Genomic DNA, 14,275 nt, shown 5'->3' on the forward strand with positions numbered 1-14,275 from the left:
AGCGACCTGCAACACATGCAAGGAAGAAGTGAACCGAAGTCTGGCAAACCTAGCCAAAGGAATACCAGCAATCTGTGGTATCACCTGGATAAAGTCCACAAAGACTATTGAAAATTATTGAAATGTCAGCACAGCAACAATTTACTACTGACACTATGTTACAGACAGTACTAGCTGCTACTATTTATTTTATTTTAGTTTATGTGGCAAAGTGATGCCACAATTGCCAATGGTGGTGGACTAGTATTTGTTTGTCTGTGTTGTTTACGAAAGCAACTGTCTGTACTACTGTCACTGACTGTACCATTGCATAATCATATCGGCACAAAATCGGTTGCAAATCGGTTATCGGTGATTGTCCCCATCTGTTATCGTATCGGTCACAAAAATCCATATCGGTCGGTCTCTAATATATATAGGATCGGCGGTGAAACATAGGTGTGAGGGCCACGCATCGGCCCGAACCTCTCTAGTGACAAAAATACATACAGACAGGCGCAGTTCTAGGCGGCTGAACCCTTCTCACCGTAAAATGTGTCGGATGTGTCGGATCTGCGTGTGCATCCCCTTCAGTACTCTATTGCCTGACAACGTTGACAGTGAAGAAAAGGCAATGGGATGGTGCTTGTGTCACTCCTTATCTGGGGTACATTTCCAACATGGCTTCTCGTGGGGCAATGTGCCATTTTGTGGCCTGCGTACGTACTGTAGAATTGATGGGGGAATTACGGAGGACACTCAGGACAAGTAAATTCTTTGTGTGTGAGTGTGGAGGAGAGGAGTGATGAGCAATGGAGCAGGAGAGCATAACAGGCCCACTATGTCCTTCTCATCTTTGAGCAGGATTGAGTTTGCACTTCAGGAGAAGCAAAGAGATGTAGGGGACTGATGGGAAGATGAGGAAAAAGTCACTTTAGTATTCAGGGCAGCTGCTGCTGTCTGGGGCCTCTGTGCATGCAGCCACCCGTGCTCTCTATCGCTCCCCACTGACACGCTGGCAGGATGGAGGGATGGAGGGCGGAGGAGTGTGACAGGTTTGCGGGTGAAATGAGCCTGGAGAGCAGCCAGTGGTGGGTGGGAATGATGGGTGAATACCGTCACAATAACCACATGTATGCAAAAACACACACATGCAGGCACATTAACGGGAATGCGCACGCACGCACGCACGCACGCACGCACGCACGCACGCACGCACGCACGCACGCACGCACGCACGCACGCACGCACGTCCAGGCCAGGGGAAGAAGATAACAATCTACTGTCCTTGGTTCTGTGCATGGCTACAAAGCCACTTGGTAGTATTTGAAACAGTCCATGTTTGGGATGGCTAACTTAAGATCTTTGATAAGCCTGTGAGCTTTGCTGACACAACGTCCATCGTATACGGTATATGTCCTGGATGGAGAGTTCACATCTGCTCACATCTGCTGATGCACTCGGCTCAGCTGACTGTATGATGCTCAGCATGGCTTTGCTCTTCTAGTGAAGCATAGTTCATTGGATTGTCTCAAACAGTGGCATAGACATAGAACATGCATTTATTTTGCTGAAGTCATACAAATATCAAAGAAAAAGACAGGATTGAGGGGGTGCATAATTTTTGCCATCACAGCAAACTTACTACAGCTTTTATGAGACTGTGGTAATTTACTAAGTGAGAACACAAGAGCAATATAGCTTTCATTTGCAGCCGTTGTCTTTTGTAGTGGTTTCTTGTTGCACTGTGTGGGCAGGGAGGGAGTTCTCCTATGAAGTTCTGCTGGGCCTATTGGGTGGGGGTTGAGAGATGAACGTGGGTTGCTTTAAGGTAGCAGTTATTAGACAGGTAGTCAGTAGAACAAAAGCTATACAGACTCTTTTTTGTGTCATCTGGAAAGAAGCTGCAGTTCCAGAGACACCCCATCAGCACCGCTCTGTCGGTTCTGAGCAGCTTATAGTCATAAAAGCTGTGTCTGTCTACTGTCTACACAGTGAGGGCAAAAATAAAATAAAAACACATTAACGGTAGACTGACTGGCTTAATGATTCCCTCAGATGGAGAAGTGTGAGGTGTTGTTAGCTCATTATCACACCACCAGCTAGCAGAGGAGCAAACAGAGTGTGGAATGGCCTGTTTAGCCATAGATCCTTCTCGAGGTACAAAAAAAGAACACATTTGTGCTTTTATACTTTTACAGGATCTGCGGCGTGTACCCATCGCAGGAACCCGACAGGCACAGTGCAGGATCTTTGGCAGTTACTGTATATAATATACTGTATATCCTACCTACTGTATATCCTATATTAATTCCTCCGAGTCACTTATATTCCTAGGAACATTGTGTTGGGGGGGGGGGGGGGGGGGGGGGGGGGGGATTTGGGGGCATAACCAGAGCACAAAATGAAAATCCCTTTTGAATAATTTAGTTTTCAGTGTGGATACATAGACCCATGTGGAGACACCTGGAATGAAATACTGTTATCCATGATTCCCCCGTCTTGTCCAATTAAAGAGTCATGGCAATTCACTTTTATTGCCTCTTCCATCTGTGGGAATTAAGCAGGCATGGGTGTAAGAAATAATTTGACAGGTTTCATGACCTTGATGACAACAAACTGGCTGTCAATGTCATTTTAACTGGAACCTTCCGTTTAAATTAATGTGCCAAAATTTGCCACCACATAACAGAAGTGGATAAATCAAAATATCTGATTCTGTACTACTGTATACAATTATAGATATTTACTATAATGCATGACATCATGTATGTTATTAATTGGAATATTGCATTTCTAATCATGTAATTGTGTCTCAATATATACACATGGTCACTATGACTGTATCTGTACTATTTACCCATCTATCTCTCACTGTACTGTCCACCCCCCCCCCCCCCCCCCCCCCCACAGGATACAGCAGTGACACACACGCATACACACGCACACAAACATCATAATAAAAAAGGATAAATCCGAATGTTGAGCTAGGTGGGATCTTGTTAAATCATTTTTTTTAACTACCAATATCTACTTTGAAATATAAGCAAGATGCCTTCGAACCAACGGTTCTAAAGCCATGTGGACCATAGGTCAAGAGTATTATCACCCGTTTATGTAGCGTGAAGCAAGTACACCCCCTGGGCATGATGTACAAGCACACCCCCTGGACAGTGGACACAGCGTAGTATGTCACAGGGACTTACCCCCAATCCAACCCTTGACGCTGCTGAGTGCCAAGCAGGGAGGCATTGTTGGGGTACCATTTTTATAGTTTTTGGAATGACTTGGGTCGGGGATTGAACCCCAACCTTCCAGTCTCAGGGTGGACACTAACCACAAGGCCAGATATAGTGTACATATATTACATATCCTATAAGTCTGTCTACTTAATTTATGATGATCATTAAATGATCTTAAGTTGTAAGGGGATTGTCGCATTAATAAGTTCAGAACACCAATATTGATTCATCATTCTGGCCGAGGCGTTTTGGGGTGGGAAAAATAACAGAAAATGGAATACTCAGATAGAAGGACAGCTCTATGCTACCATAGCCCTTCGATTCTTTTGGTCTGTCTGTGTGAAGCTTTATGGCTGGAATGGAGTACTAAATGGACCATCCATTAAAGCCCAATGACAGGAACACAAGCAGTCCAAAGTCGGGTATCAGCATTAATCAATGAGCATCTCTTACAAGACTCTAAGCAACAATAGGTGTCTACCGTCTAATATCACTAAGTATTCCACCTCAGGCTTCTGTTCAAGGTTACCGACATGTCTGTCTATTACCTAGTGTAGTTCCTCCCTCTAGGCAGTGGGCACAGCATCTTAGTACACGATCTGGTCTGGAGCCAGATATGCACTCTGGAGTCCGGACATATTTCTTTTTGCTCTTTTGAATATGCCGGAGGTGTGGAGTGGCCTTAGTTACACTGGCTCAAATTCTATTTGGCTTAATTTTCATGGCAAAGTAATGTACTGTACTAGTTAAAAGGACGTGGGCCTTGCTCACTAGATTGCTCAGTGGGGAATTTTAAGCGTCTTTAATCAGCAGCTCAAAATGCACAAACATTAATGGATATTTTACATTTTGTCTTACAATGCCACAGAAAACTTTAAGTAAGTTTAACGTAGTAGTATAGTGTAGCGAGGAGCGGTGAGAAAGTAAAAGGGAGGATAAGGACACAGCAGACCGGAACAAAGTGAGAATGAGGAGAGTTGAGTAGGGAATGGTGAAGTGAAGTCTAGGAAACACCAGAGACCAGGAGTTATGATGAAAATGCATGATTCAGTGAGGATGCCTGAAATGAAGAAGGATTTAATGGAAAGAAGATGAAGAGAAGGTTTATGATGAGAAAAAGGGACAGAGATTTGTGATTTAGGGAATTATGCTGAAATAATGTAAATTGCTTTAATTTCAGGGATATTGTTTTTGCTATGCAAACAGAACTCCAAGACATCTAGAAGTAAAATAAAGTATGTCAGGAGACACCACTGTCAACCAGCTTTTGAGCGAGATACCCAAATCTTTGCGGTTAACCCCAGACAGCCTTATTTTGACCACTTTAACCCTCTAGTTGACCGTATTCCCATCGGTCCTATACTTGACTGTATTATTCCCACTAAATATCTTTATTGACAATAGCCCATCTACAATACAAGCTCACAATGTGCTTCATCATCGCGAGAATATGGATGCTAGGTTTGAAGTGGTTAACCTCAATGCAAACCTTAACCCTTCCCTCAGCTTTGTTCTCTCATGACAACTCAAGTTTTCATCAACATCGGTCGGCTAACATCCGATCCTCCTCCCACCCAGCCACCTAATCTAGGTGAGGAGGAGCATTAATGATGGATGTTGTGTGAATTAATCATGGAGGAAGGGGACAGAGATAAAAACACACAGTGAGAACCCGAGGAACTGCGAGGCCTATGGCTACAGCCCAGTCTCCACAGTTTCAATGTCCTGCTTTACCATCCATCACTGAAACACAACTCAACTCGACGAAAGAAACATAGTCGAAAGCTATAGAAATGTAACACAATGAAACACACAGGCCTTTATGTAGAGCTAAATAAGACCATCTCCATTCTCCAAGGTTTATTACATTAGTAGTACCTCCCCTTGGGTCTTTACTCTTTAGTAAAGATTGTTAGACAGCGAACTGAATAGAAGGAATGAATAGGTCAGCAAAAGTTATAGGCGTTGTTTGCAAATTGCAGATGAATTGTGTCCGACACATGTACCAAATGCTAATTTTGTACACATCTACCATTTCTGCAAGGTACTGCCAAGTTTGGTACAAACTGCTGACCTCTTGAATATATAAAAGTTTTTGTTCTTGTTTATAACAGAAGGAGGAAGCAGTGAAATGTAAATGTTACTGTAGTAAAGATCTGGGCACAGTCACACTTCAGAGTAGTTAGTAGTGAGCCCTTCTTATGCCTATTTGCTCTTTGTGGATTGTGTATGCAACACAAGGATGCTATAGGTCCCTTACCACTGAACTTTGTTATAATATATATTTGACACTGAATAGAAACAAAACAAAACATGGTATCATGTTACTCAGAGCACTCCAATATCTACTCCCCCCCCCCCCCCCCAACACACTGTGTGTGTGTGTGTGTGTGTGTGTGTGTGTGTGTGTGTGTGTGTGTGTGTGTGTGTGTGTGTGGTGGATGGACTGTGGTGGAAGAGTACTCGAACACACACCTGGTTTCACAGACTTCAGTCGGATGGGTTCCCGAAAGTGGCGGATGACAGCCAGGGTGTCTCGGTTGGTCAGTCCGCTGACCGGGGTGCCATTCACCTCCAGAAGGACGTCCCCGCTGCAGGGAAACCTTCCAGCATGACAAACCATCGCTTCCGAAAGGACCTGGCCAAGGTACGGGAACTCTCCCAGTTCAGCACCGCCTTGGAACTCCACCACGGTGCCCAACTCCCCTGCACTTCCCCACGACACGGTGCATTCCTGTACCTTGCTAGACCAGTGTTTCTTCTTTTTCAGTGTTTTGGACATTATTCGTTATTCTTGTAAACCCAGAGGAGAGTCCGAAAACTATAGTATTTTTGGCAAAAAAAAGACCAGCTTCTTAATCCTAACACGAAATGGTGCGCAGTAAAATCATTGCAGACAGTGGAGTTTCAGGAGATCCGCGTTCTTGTTGTTGTATCCCATCTCAGGGCAGCCCTTTAATAATAAAGTGGCTTTTTGATGAGTAATCCTTCCATTGAATTATTCAGGCATCACCTGTTTGTAATTGGGATGCCAGCCCTGCGTCAGCGTTGTCGCATAGAGTGAGAGATCTGTGGGATGCTGCTGGAGTGTCAGTCCCGCAACAGTCCATGCGTCCTTGTGCGCAAAATTATGTGGAACAATAACAGCCCGTGACTTTCCAAAGCAAAAAAAAACTACCTTACAGAGTGAATGAATCCCGATCTTCTTGTGAACTGTATACAGTAGTAGATTATTTATGTGCTCCCGAAAGCGTGTCCGCTCTGCAAGCTCGCCAGTCAACACAGATGTCCATGACAACACATGTAGACAAAAAGCCAAATAGTAAAAACCAGCTCCTCAATGATCAACCGTTGCGTAAATTCCCTGTATAGTTCAGCCACTATCGGTGGTACTTCGCTCCGCGCACCTGTTCTGCCCTCCTCCTCCTCCGAGAGATGACATCAGCAAGGCATTCCCTAGAAACGCGAAAACATACTTGGTATGCTTTTACCACCGCCGGCTTGGCCTGTTATGTTACTGCTCGCTGTATCAAAGCCTTCGACCGCCGCTCACTATTGCCGTCCCATGTGGTCTCTCCTTTCCAGAAGCACAAGTGAGGAATTCTCTGAAAACTACGCAGCTGCAAGCATAAGCAGTCTGATCCGATTAGGCAATACTCAATAACTTTTTTTTTTTTTTGGTAATCATTTTCCGTGTTTATTTCCTGATTGCATGGGCTGTTGTCCAATCAGATGTTGGGATGTCGCTAAAACGCTGACAATAGACCAATGGGGAACGGCAGGGCGGTGAGGGCGGGTCTTGTGACTGGGATCTCAATGGAAGTGTTGCTTTCCTTGGAGAGTAAGCCAGGCGGAGCTCTCATGTGTTTTACTTGATGTGATGTTAAGTGCCCACTCTAGTGTTACGGTACCTTACCCAAAACAAAATGGGAAGAGCATACAACTTTGCAAGTTTGTAACGTAAGGCAATTTTATATGCACACCATGTTTTCGTCCAGCGAATTCTGCTGTACAAAAATACGAGTGGATAGAAACATGTTTCATGAGAGCTCTTGCCAATTCACAAACATGCGATTCCTGGCGGAACGGTGACACCTTGTGGTTGAAACGCTCAGAACAAAATGCGGTCGCATAATTGTACAGTTTGCACCTACAGTATATTTGTGACAAATTATAATGTATTGATTTGTGTGGTGTGATGCAATAACTTGCAACTAAATGGTGCAATAGGCTACACCATGCACTATACCAGTCAGTCACATCCCCTGTGTGCAATGCATCAATCAGGCTAATTGAAATTACAGGTTTGTGAATCTAAGCACAGTGTGTTCTGGAGAGCCTGGAGAGGCACTACAGTAAACACTACTACTGCTGCTGCTCCGTTAATGATTAACATTCAGTCAACTTTGCAAGTCACCAGTCATCGGGCTGGAATTTTTGAATTCACCTGAAAATATAGTATTTTGATTTGAATTATAACGTCTTTGCCTCTACGCCCACAAGCTGTACCATTTCAGAGCATCATTTAAGGTTGGAAAATAATGGGGCGTAATTATGGAACATTATGACAGGTACAGTAGGGTCAGTTTAAAGCTATTATATGACCAATGGTATGATACTTTCTTAATATGTGGCTAAGCTTGTGAATATACTTTGGTAGGCTATAATTCTGCCCACTGATTTGATCTCTTTCAGTCTTGAGAAAAGTTTTTAACACCATCTGTCCACATGGATTTGAATGTGCCAAATAGCTGTAGCAATAAGACCTCGGACCCCATGTGTTGTGAGTATAGCTACCATAAACATTAATCTTGTTGCACAATGCGCGTGTGTGTGTGTGTGTGTGTGTGTGTGTGTGTGTGTGTGTGTGTGTGTGTGTGTGTGTGTGTGTGTGTGTGTGTGTGTGTGTGTGTGTGTGTGTATACATACATACATACATATTACATACATACATACATACATACATACGTACGTACGTACGTACGTACGTACAATTACATACATACATACATACATACATACATACATACATACATACATACATACATACATACATACATACATACATACATACATACATACGTCAGTATGTATACATACGTAATACATACGTAATACATGTAATACATACGTATTTCATACCAGTTTTGATATGACTCCCTTCTCATTCAGATGAGGAGGCATCAGGACATCTTGCTGTGATTATCATCCCTTCTTTACTGACTCTCAGTACAGTGGCTGTGGTAGCTCTCATTTTGTGCAGTCTGCTCAGGAGGAGACTGACAGGAGAAAGGATATGGCCCCTGGCTGCTAGCAGCAATGGTAAGAACATTGACAAACAAGTGACAAAACTAGAAAATACTAAGAAACAGCACATGGGCACTGGGCTCACTAAGAATGTAAGTATTGATAGTGTTTTGTTAAAAGTGTTAAGAAGTATTAACATATTAGTAGATTTAAGGGTGTTATAGTATTAGCAGTGTTAAAGGGATATTTCACTTTCAGTTTTGCTTTTGCATCAGTGCTTGAGCTCATAATTAGTGTGTATTCATATATATGTTACCGTACATTGTGTGAGCATTGTGTTGATTAAATTAGCTTATTGACATCATGGTAATGTAAACTGTTCACTTATCTTTGCCTTGTGATAAGCTTCAATATACAATTGTTCTTGACAGGCCAGGAGGCGTCTGTCTCCCACACAGCATTATCTAGGATCCCTCTAGGGATCAAAGAGGCTCTGCATCTGTGGGAGATCCAGGGAGAGTGTGTTCTAGAGGGGCTGGAGTTCTGGCAGACAGGCCGCTATGGTCCCATCTGTAATGGCCTGCTTAAGAGAGAGGGATCCTCCATTTCTGTGGTGGTAAAGTCAGTCCGAGGTATGGATTTTGACATACAGTAGGTCATGTGGCTATAGGTGAATTATCATGGCCTTTGTGAGTAATAATGTTTCACTGAATCTTTGTATTGTTGAATTGTGAGGAGGCACAACTTACTTGGAGACTAATGACTTTTATCCCTTCTGTAATCTCCTCCTGTAAAGATGGCCCTAACCAGCCAGAGGCCAATGAGTTTCTGGAGTGGGTCCTCTTCCATGCTACTGTGTGTAAACATGAGAATGTAGTGCGGATGCTGTGCTGTCAGACTCAGCGGTTGCCCATGTTCCTGGTCTTAGAGGCCTACAGTCCTGGGAACCTACTGCATTTCCTCTGGACAATCAGAAATGTAATGGCATTGCCCAGTAGGCTATGGTCGGGGTCTATCTATCTGGGATTTTTTAAAGATTGTATGGAAAAATGTGGCCTACTCTGTTCTTGAACTTGTATGATGCTGTGTAAGAGTGTCTACTAAATGCCTAAATTGTAAACTGTGCTGTTTGAAATCCAAGTGTATATACAGAGTAGTATTAGGCACAGTATATTCTAAGATTTGTAATGCTGCTTTTTTTGTTTTTTCCCCCTTTTTAATAGTGAGCAGATTCTTAAAAAGAAAAGAAAAGAAAAGAAAAGAAAATAAAAGAAAAAATTATATAATTTATAATCATGATTACAAAATTCTCAATGCCTAAAATGAGATAATTGACAAGGAGTCACTCTTTCTTGCAGAAGGATCTGGATATTGGGAATCAACTAGAGCACTTCAGTGAGAGGTCTGTGTTTCTGGTGGCCAGACAGGTAGCAGCTGGGCTGGTGAGTACTGTAACTATGGGAGACCAATTCCATATACTCAAACATTTTGACCAATAACAAGACAGGGTCTAATAACGGCATGGGTTCAAAGTGGATGGACATCATATTTAAAATGTCATATTGACATTGTGAATTTCAAGATTTCTGTTTTGTTACATCTTGATCTTGTATACGGGTACATAAGATTACATTTATTTTCTCAGTCACCTGAGATAGCCTTCCTCGGTATGCACGTCCCAGGTGAGTTTCTCAGTGATGTGGGCACAGAGGAATTTTAAGTCGGTGACCCTCTCCGCTGCGGGTGATCCTTTGGCATGTAAGCTGTACTCTCCTCTCTATAAACTTTTCCTGAAGACGAGTGATTCCCTGGTGACAGGTAGAGCTCCATGTGTGGTGATCAAGAGCCAGGGATTCTAGTGCTGGTGGTTTGATGTCACAGTTCAGGAGGGTTTTAATGTGGTCCCTGTACTGCTTTTTCTGGCCCCCAGCAGACCAAGCTGGCCATAGAGTATCTGTCGGGCTAGACGGTGGGCTGGCATACGGACACATACCCAAAATATAAATTTAACTTGTATAAATGTAACCAATTGAACAAATTAATTTGACTTTTTACTTTCTACCACTAGTAACACAATACTTTGAATACTGCTTATTTCAAAACCTTATGTATTTTGGGTTATTTTTTGAGGGACGAGTGGATAGATGTACAGGTCTGTCTATGCTCTAATGTTTTTGGGGGCCTAATCGGTTCCAACCTCAGGATTACCTGATGTCAGAGCACAGGCTGGTGCATGGTGACGTTGCTGCCAGGAACATCCTGATTGGTCCAGGACTCACTGCCAGGGTGTCTGGGTTGGGTGTGGCATTTGCGGGACGCCAGCAGGATTTGGAATTAAGGAAGAGGGCAGCAGACGTTCCTCTGAAATGGCAGGCCCCCGAAAGAATTATGAGACAGCCCACCACAAGCCGGAGTGATGTGTGAGTTTGACATGCATAACAGTCACACAATGTACTCTTTTAGAATGAGTGATTCTCTATTTTGGAATGTTGGGTGTTTGTTATTGGATGTACTTACATGTTTATTAGTCTGCACATGTCGTAAATCAACTTCAATCAACTATTATTTGTTCTTCCTAGATGGTCATATGGAATCTTACTGTATGAACTCATCACCTTAGGTAAATGCACCAGTTTCTACTGTCTGTAATCAATAATATTATATGATGTACGGTATACCGTAATTCAATATCTACCTACATTCTGGTTATTCTTACTTACTTACTTACCTTTAATCAGGGTTTGGATTTGTGAATGTTCAGATAATATCATTTTGTACTGTCTGTAATTGAAAGTATTACATTATTATGCAATACTTTATGTAATTCCTGTAGTACCTATCATGTTTTTCATCTCATTAAATTATAAAAATCATAATTGTCTCCACCAGGCCGAAGGCATTGGGAGAGAGTATGTTTTGCACTCCGTCCGTCCGTCCGTGTGTCCGTCCGTCCGTCCGTCCGTCCGTGTGTCCGTCCGTCCGTCTGTGAACAGCTAATCTCCGGCACCGTTAACCCGGTCGATGCCAAATTTTGCACACACACTCCCTGGATGCCAACGATGAACCTCTGCCCCAGAATTTCCAGAACGGCCTGTTATAGCGCCACCAGGAGGCCGCTTTGTGCAAAACATGTTTTTGGACAGTACACCTACAGATTTTGTCCAAACATCACGCAAATTGGTACACAGTCTCTCTAGAGCCATTCAACGAAACGGGTCTTTCAGATTTCTCAGACTCCATCTTGATTGGCTAAGATTGGCTTCCAAAGTTCGCAGGAGTGCTCAGTTTAAAACAAAATGCTGCAAATCATGAACACATTGTGTGATTTCCGTGAAATTGCGCAAGCACATTCCCACTAGGCAGAAAAAGAAATGCCACGTGAACATTTTCAACTCAGCCTCATGGTGGCGCTATAACTGGCCGAAAAGTGTTTTTACCTCCAACTGCATGGATTTGTGGATAACTTTGTATGCCAACTCCCTAGAGGCCAAGGAAAAACCTTTGCCTGGAATTTTTCACATCTGCTCTTTATAGCGCCACCAGGAGGCCGACATATGTAAAACACATTTTCTAATATTACTCCTTCAGATGTTATCCAAATTTCACGCAAATCGGTACACATGCTCTCCATAGTCATGTGATCAAGACGGGTTTGTTTGATTTCTCATAATCCACCTTCATTGCCTACGATTGGCTTCTAAACTTTTCAGGAGTAGCCCGCTTTGTACCCGTTTTGTACAAATCGCCACAACTACTCCACGCAGCGTCTGATTGCGGTGAAACTGTGCATGCATATTCCCACTAGGGTGAGGAAGAAATGCCACTTGACAGTTTTCAAATCAGCCTCATGGTGGCGCTACAACAGGCCACACACACACACACACACACACACACACACACACACACACACACACACACACACACACACACACAATTATATTACTCCTAAACATTTTGCCAAACATCACACACACGTCTATCCTCCTGGTGGAGACCTGTGCCCAGAAGGGCACTTTTTCTAGTTTATTTAATGTTTTTATCTTGTAATCTAAGGTGCTCCTCCATATCCTGAGCTGGAGCCTGTGTCTGTATTTCCACAACTACAGAAACACTATCGAATGAAAAGACCTGAGACCTGTGGAGCTCCCCTGTAAGTGAACATTGTATGAACTACTGTATATACACAGTACATGATTAATTATGCTAACACTGGTTCCTGCCAGCCAGTGAGCGAGCAAACTATAAAAATAGCCACCATTACATTATGTACAACTAGCAGCTTCCTCCACTCATCCACTCATGTCATCACTGTGTAATTCCACTTTTCAATTTTCAAATTTTAATTTCCATATAGTTCAGTCAGATAACTCACGCATAGATTTAACCAATATTTATTAAGAATGAATACAAGAGTGCATATAACATTTATCTTGGCGTTCGGCTCTGCTACGTTTTCTCCCTGCTCAGCACAAATAACCACCATCATAAAACATTAAGAACAGGGAGATAGATATGCAATAAAACCCCCCCATGGGGAACAAACGAATAGCAGATTGGTGCTGGGGAGGCGGTGGGGGCAAACAGGTGCATACCATTGTAATACGCATGTATGCGCCCATGAGCATAGCATAAAACCCCTCGAGTATATCTGACTGACTGAACTAACTCCGCAAGCTACGTATCATTTATATGAAAAACAAAACTGATATTGTTCTTTAGATACGGATGTTTAGTTTTTTCTATCATCTTTTAACTGACATTCTGACAAATGCCTTATTGCTGTTGTATGCACATACTGTAGATATGACTTGATGAAATACTGTTGGATGTGGAGCTTCAAGGACCGGCCTACATTCTCCTCCATCATAAAGCTATTGGAGTCCTACACATACCTAGCTGCTACTGCAGCCCTTCACAGCCCAGAGACCATAGATGTCTTTGAATACAACAAGACAGCAGGACTGTGTCCATAATCAGTTGTTACCTGAAGCAAGGCACCATCTGCCAAGGATGAACATTTTAATGGCTATACCTGTATATAAAGTGAGGTTGTCAGTATCTAATTGTCAGACACATGTATGCAGGGAGATTCCTTTATGAAAACAATGGCGTGTTACATTTATGGACTACCATTAAAAATATGGTACGTACGTAGGCTATTTTCGACACTATCAGATTATGAATGCTGTATGGTGGTACAACAATAAAGAAAAATAGCAATAAAGAAATGACTTGTAACCTTTGTTGTGATTTTATTTGTGGTATCATTTTGATTTATGGGGAAAACAGCACAGGAATAATGTTGAATATAGGTTTAGTGTGTGCACCCACCAAACTAAATAACATGCTACCTGGCTATTGTGTGATTGTGTATTGTAGTGGAGTGTTATGTGCTGTTAGTGGCAGGGTGTGTGTATGAACTGTTAGTGCCGTTAGTGGCAGGGTGTGTACACTGCAACACAGTGTATGGAGTGTACAAGACTGAAGCATTACTACACATTGAGATAGTTCAGTCGGGAACACTCACGTCAAAGTAACCATTTATTGCAACAAAGGGAATACAGTCCGTTAAACTTGGAGTTAATGACTCCGCCACACTATCCTCCCATGGGTATTCAAGAACAGGTCATAGCAAGACATTTAATCAGATTAACTTGAGTCATGCAAACTTGAATGCATTTTAACATTAAAGCCATTATAGCCATAGATAAAACATTGAATCCGTTTAGAGCTATCCAGCATTGAATTCCAGTTTACTTTAGAGCCGTGCACACATGAAATTCAGTTCAACATTCAGTTTAAACGTC

General features: G+C 42.6%; 2 protein-coding genes across 4 annotated transcripts in view; one reads left to right on the forward strand and one right to left on the reverse strand.

Moving 5' to 3' along the window:
* magi3a (membrane associated guanylate kinase, WW and PDZ domain containing 3a) overlaps positions 1–6,895 on the reverse strand; it is a 169,509-nt gene extending 162,614 nt beyond the window's left edge. The window contains exon 1 of one of the 2 annotated variants that reach the window (XM_079529706.1): positions 5,697–6,895. In XM_079529706.1, the coding sequence (XP_079385832.1) occupies positions 5,697–6,003 (307 nt within the window). In that variant the 5' untranslated portion in view covers positions 6,004–6,895. The remainder of the gene's footprint in view (positions 1–5,696) is intronic. The other variant, XM_079529707.1, reaches the window with a different exon arrangement.
* Positions 6,724–13,650, forward strand: LOC306943417 (tyrosine-protein kinase STYK1). 2 transcript variants are annotated; one of them, XM_079529721.1, is made up of 10 exons: positions 6,724–6,814; positions 7,917–8,004; positions 8,394–8,543; positions 8,900–9,100; positions 9,265–9,446; positions 9,827–9,910; positions 10,671–10,888; positions 11,048–11,088; positions 12,522–12,618; positions 13,270–13,650. In XM_079529721.1, the coding sequence occupies exons 2-10, from the start codon at positions 7,950–7,952 to the stop codon at positions 13,439–13,441; spliced, it is 1,200 nt and encodes a 399-aa protein (XP_079385847.1). In that variant the 5' UTR covers positions 6,724–6,814; positions 7,917–7,949; the 3' UTR covers positions 13,442–13,650. The 2 variants fall into 2 exon arrangements, with proteins under 2 accessions (XP_079385847.1, XP_079385848.1); XM_079529722.1 differs by lacking the exon at positions 6,724–6,814 and adding an exon at positions 7,765–7,792.
* Positions 13,651–14,275: the final 625 nt, after the last annotated feature.

This window comes from Electrona antarctica (assembly GCF_951216825.1).
Source record: "Electrona antarctica genome assembly, chromosome: 2".
Lineage (NCBI taxonomy): Eukaryota > Metazoa > Chordata > Actinopteri > Myctophiformes > Myctophidae > Electrona > Electrona antarctica.

What these genes read in the sequence shown, in the direction of transcription:
- LOC306943417 (XM_079529721.1), top strand. Translation starts at nt 7,950, where the DNA reads ATGGATTTGAATGTGCCAAATAGCTGTAGCAATAAGACCTCGGACCCC. An exon ending in GGTGGTAAAGTCAGTCCGAG is followed by an intron (nt 9,101 to 9,264) that starts GTATGGATTTTG and finishes CCTCCTGTAAAG; the next exon opens with ATGGCCCTAACCAGCCAGAG. An exon ending in GAGACCTGTGGAGCTCCCCT is followed by an intron (nt 12,619 to 13,269) that starts GTAAGTGAACAT and finishes CACATACTGTAG; the next exon opens with ATATGACTTGATGAAATACT.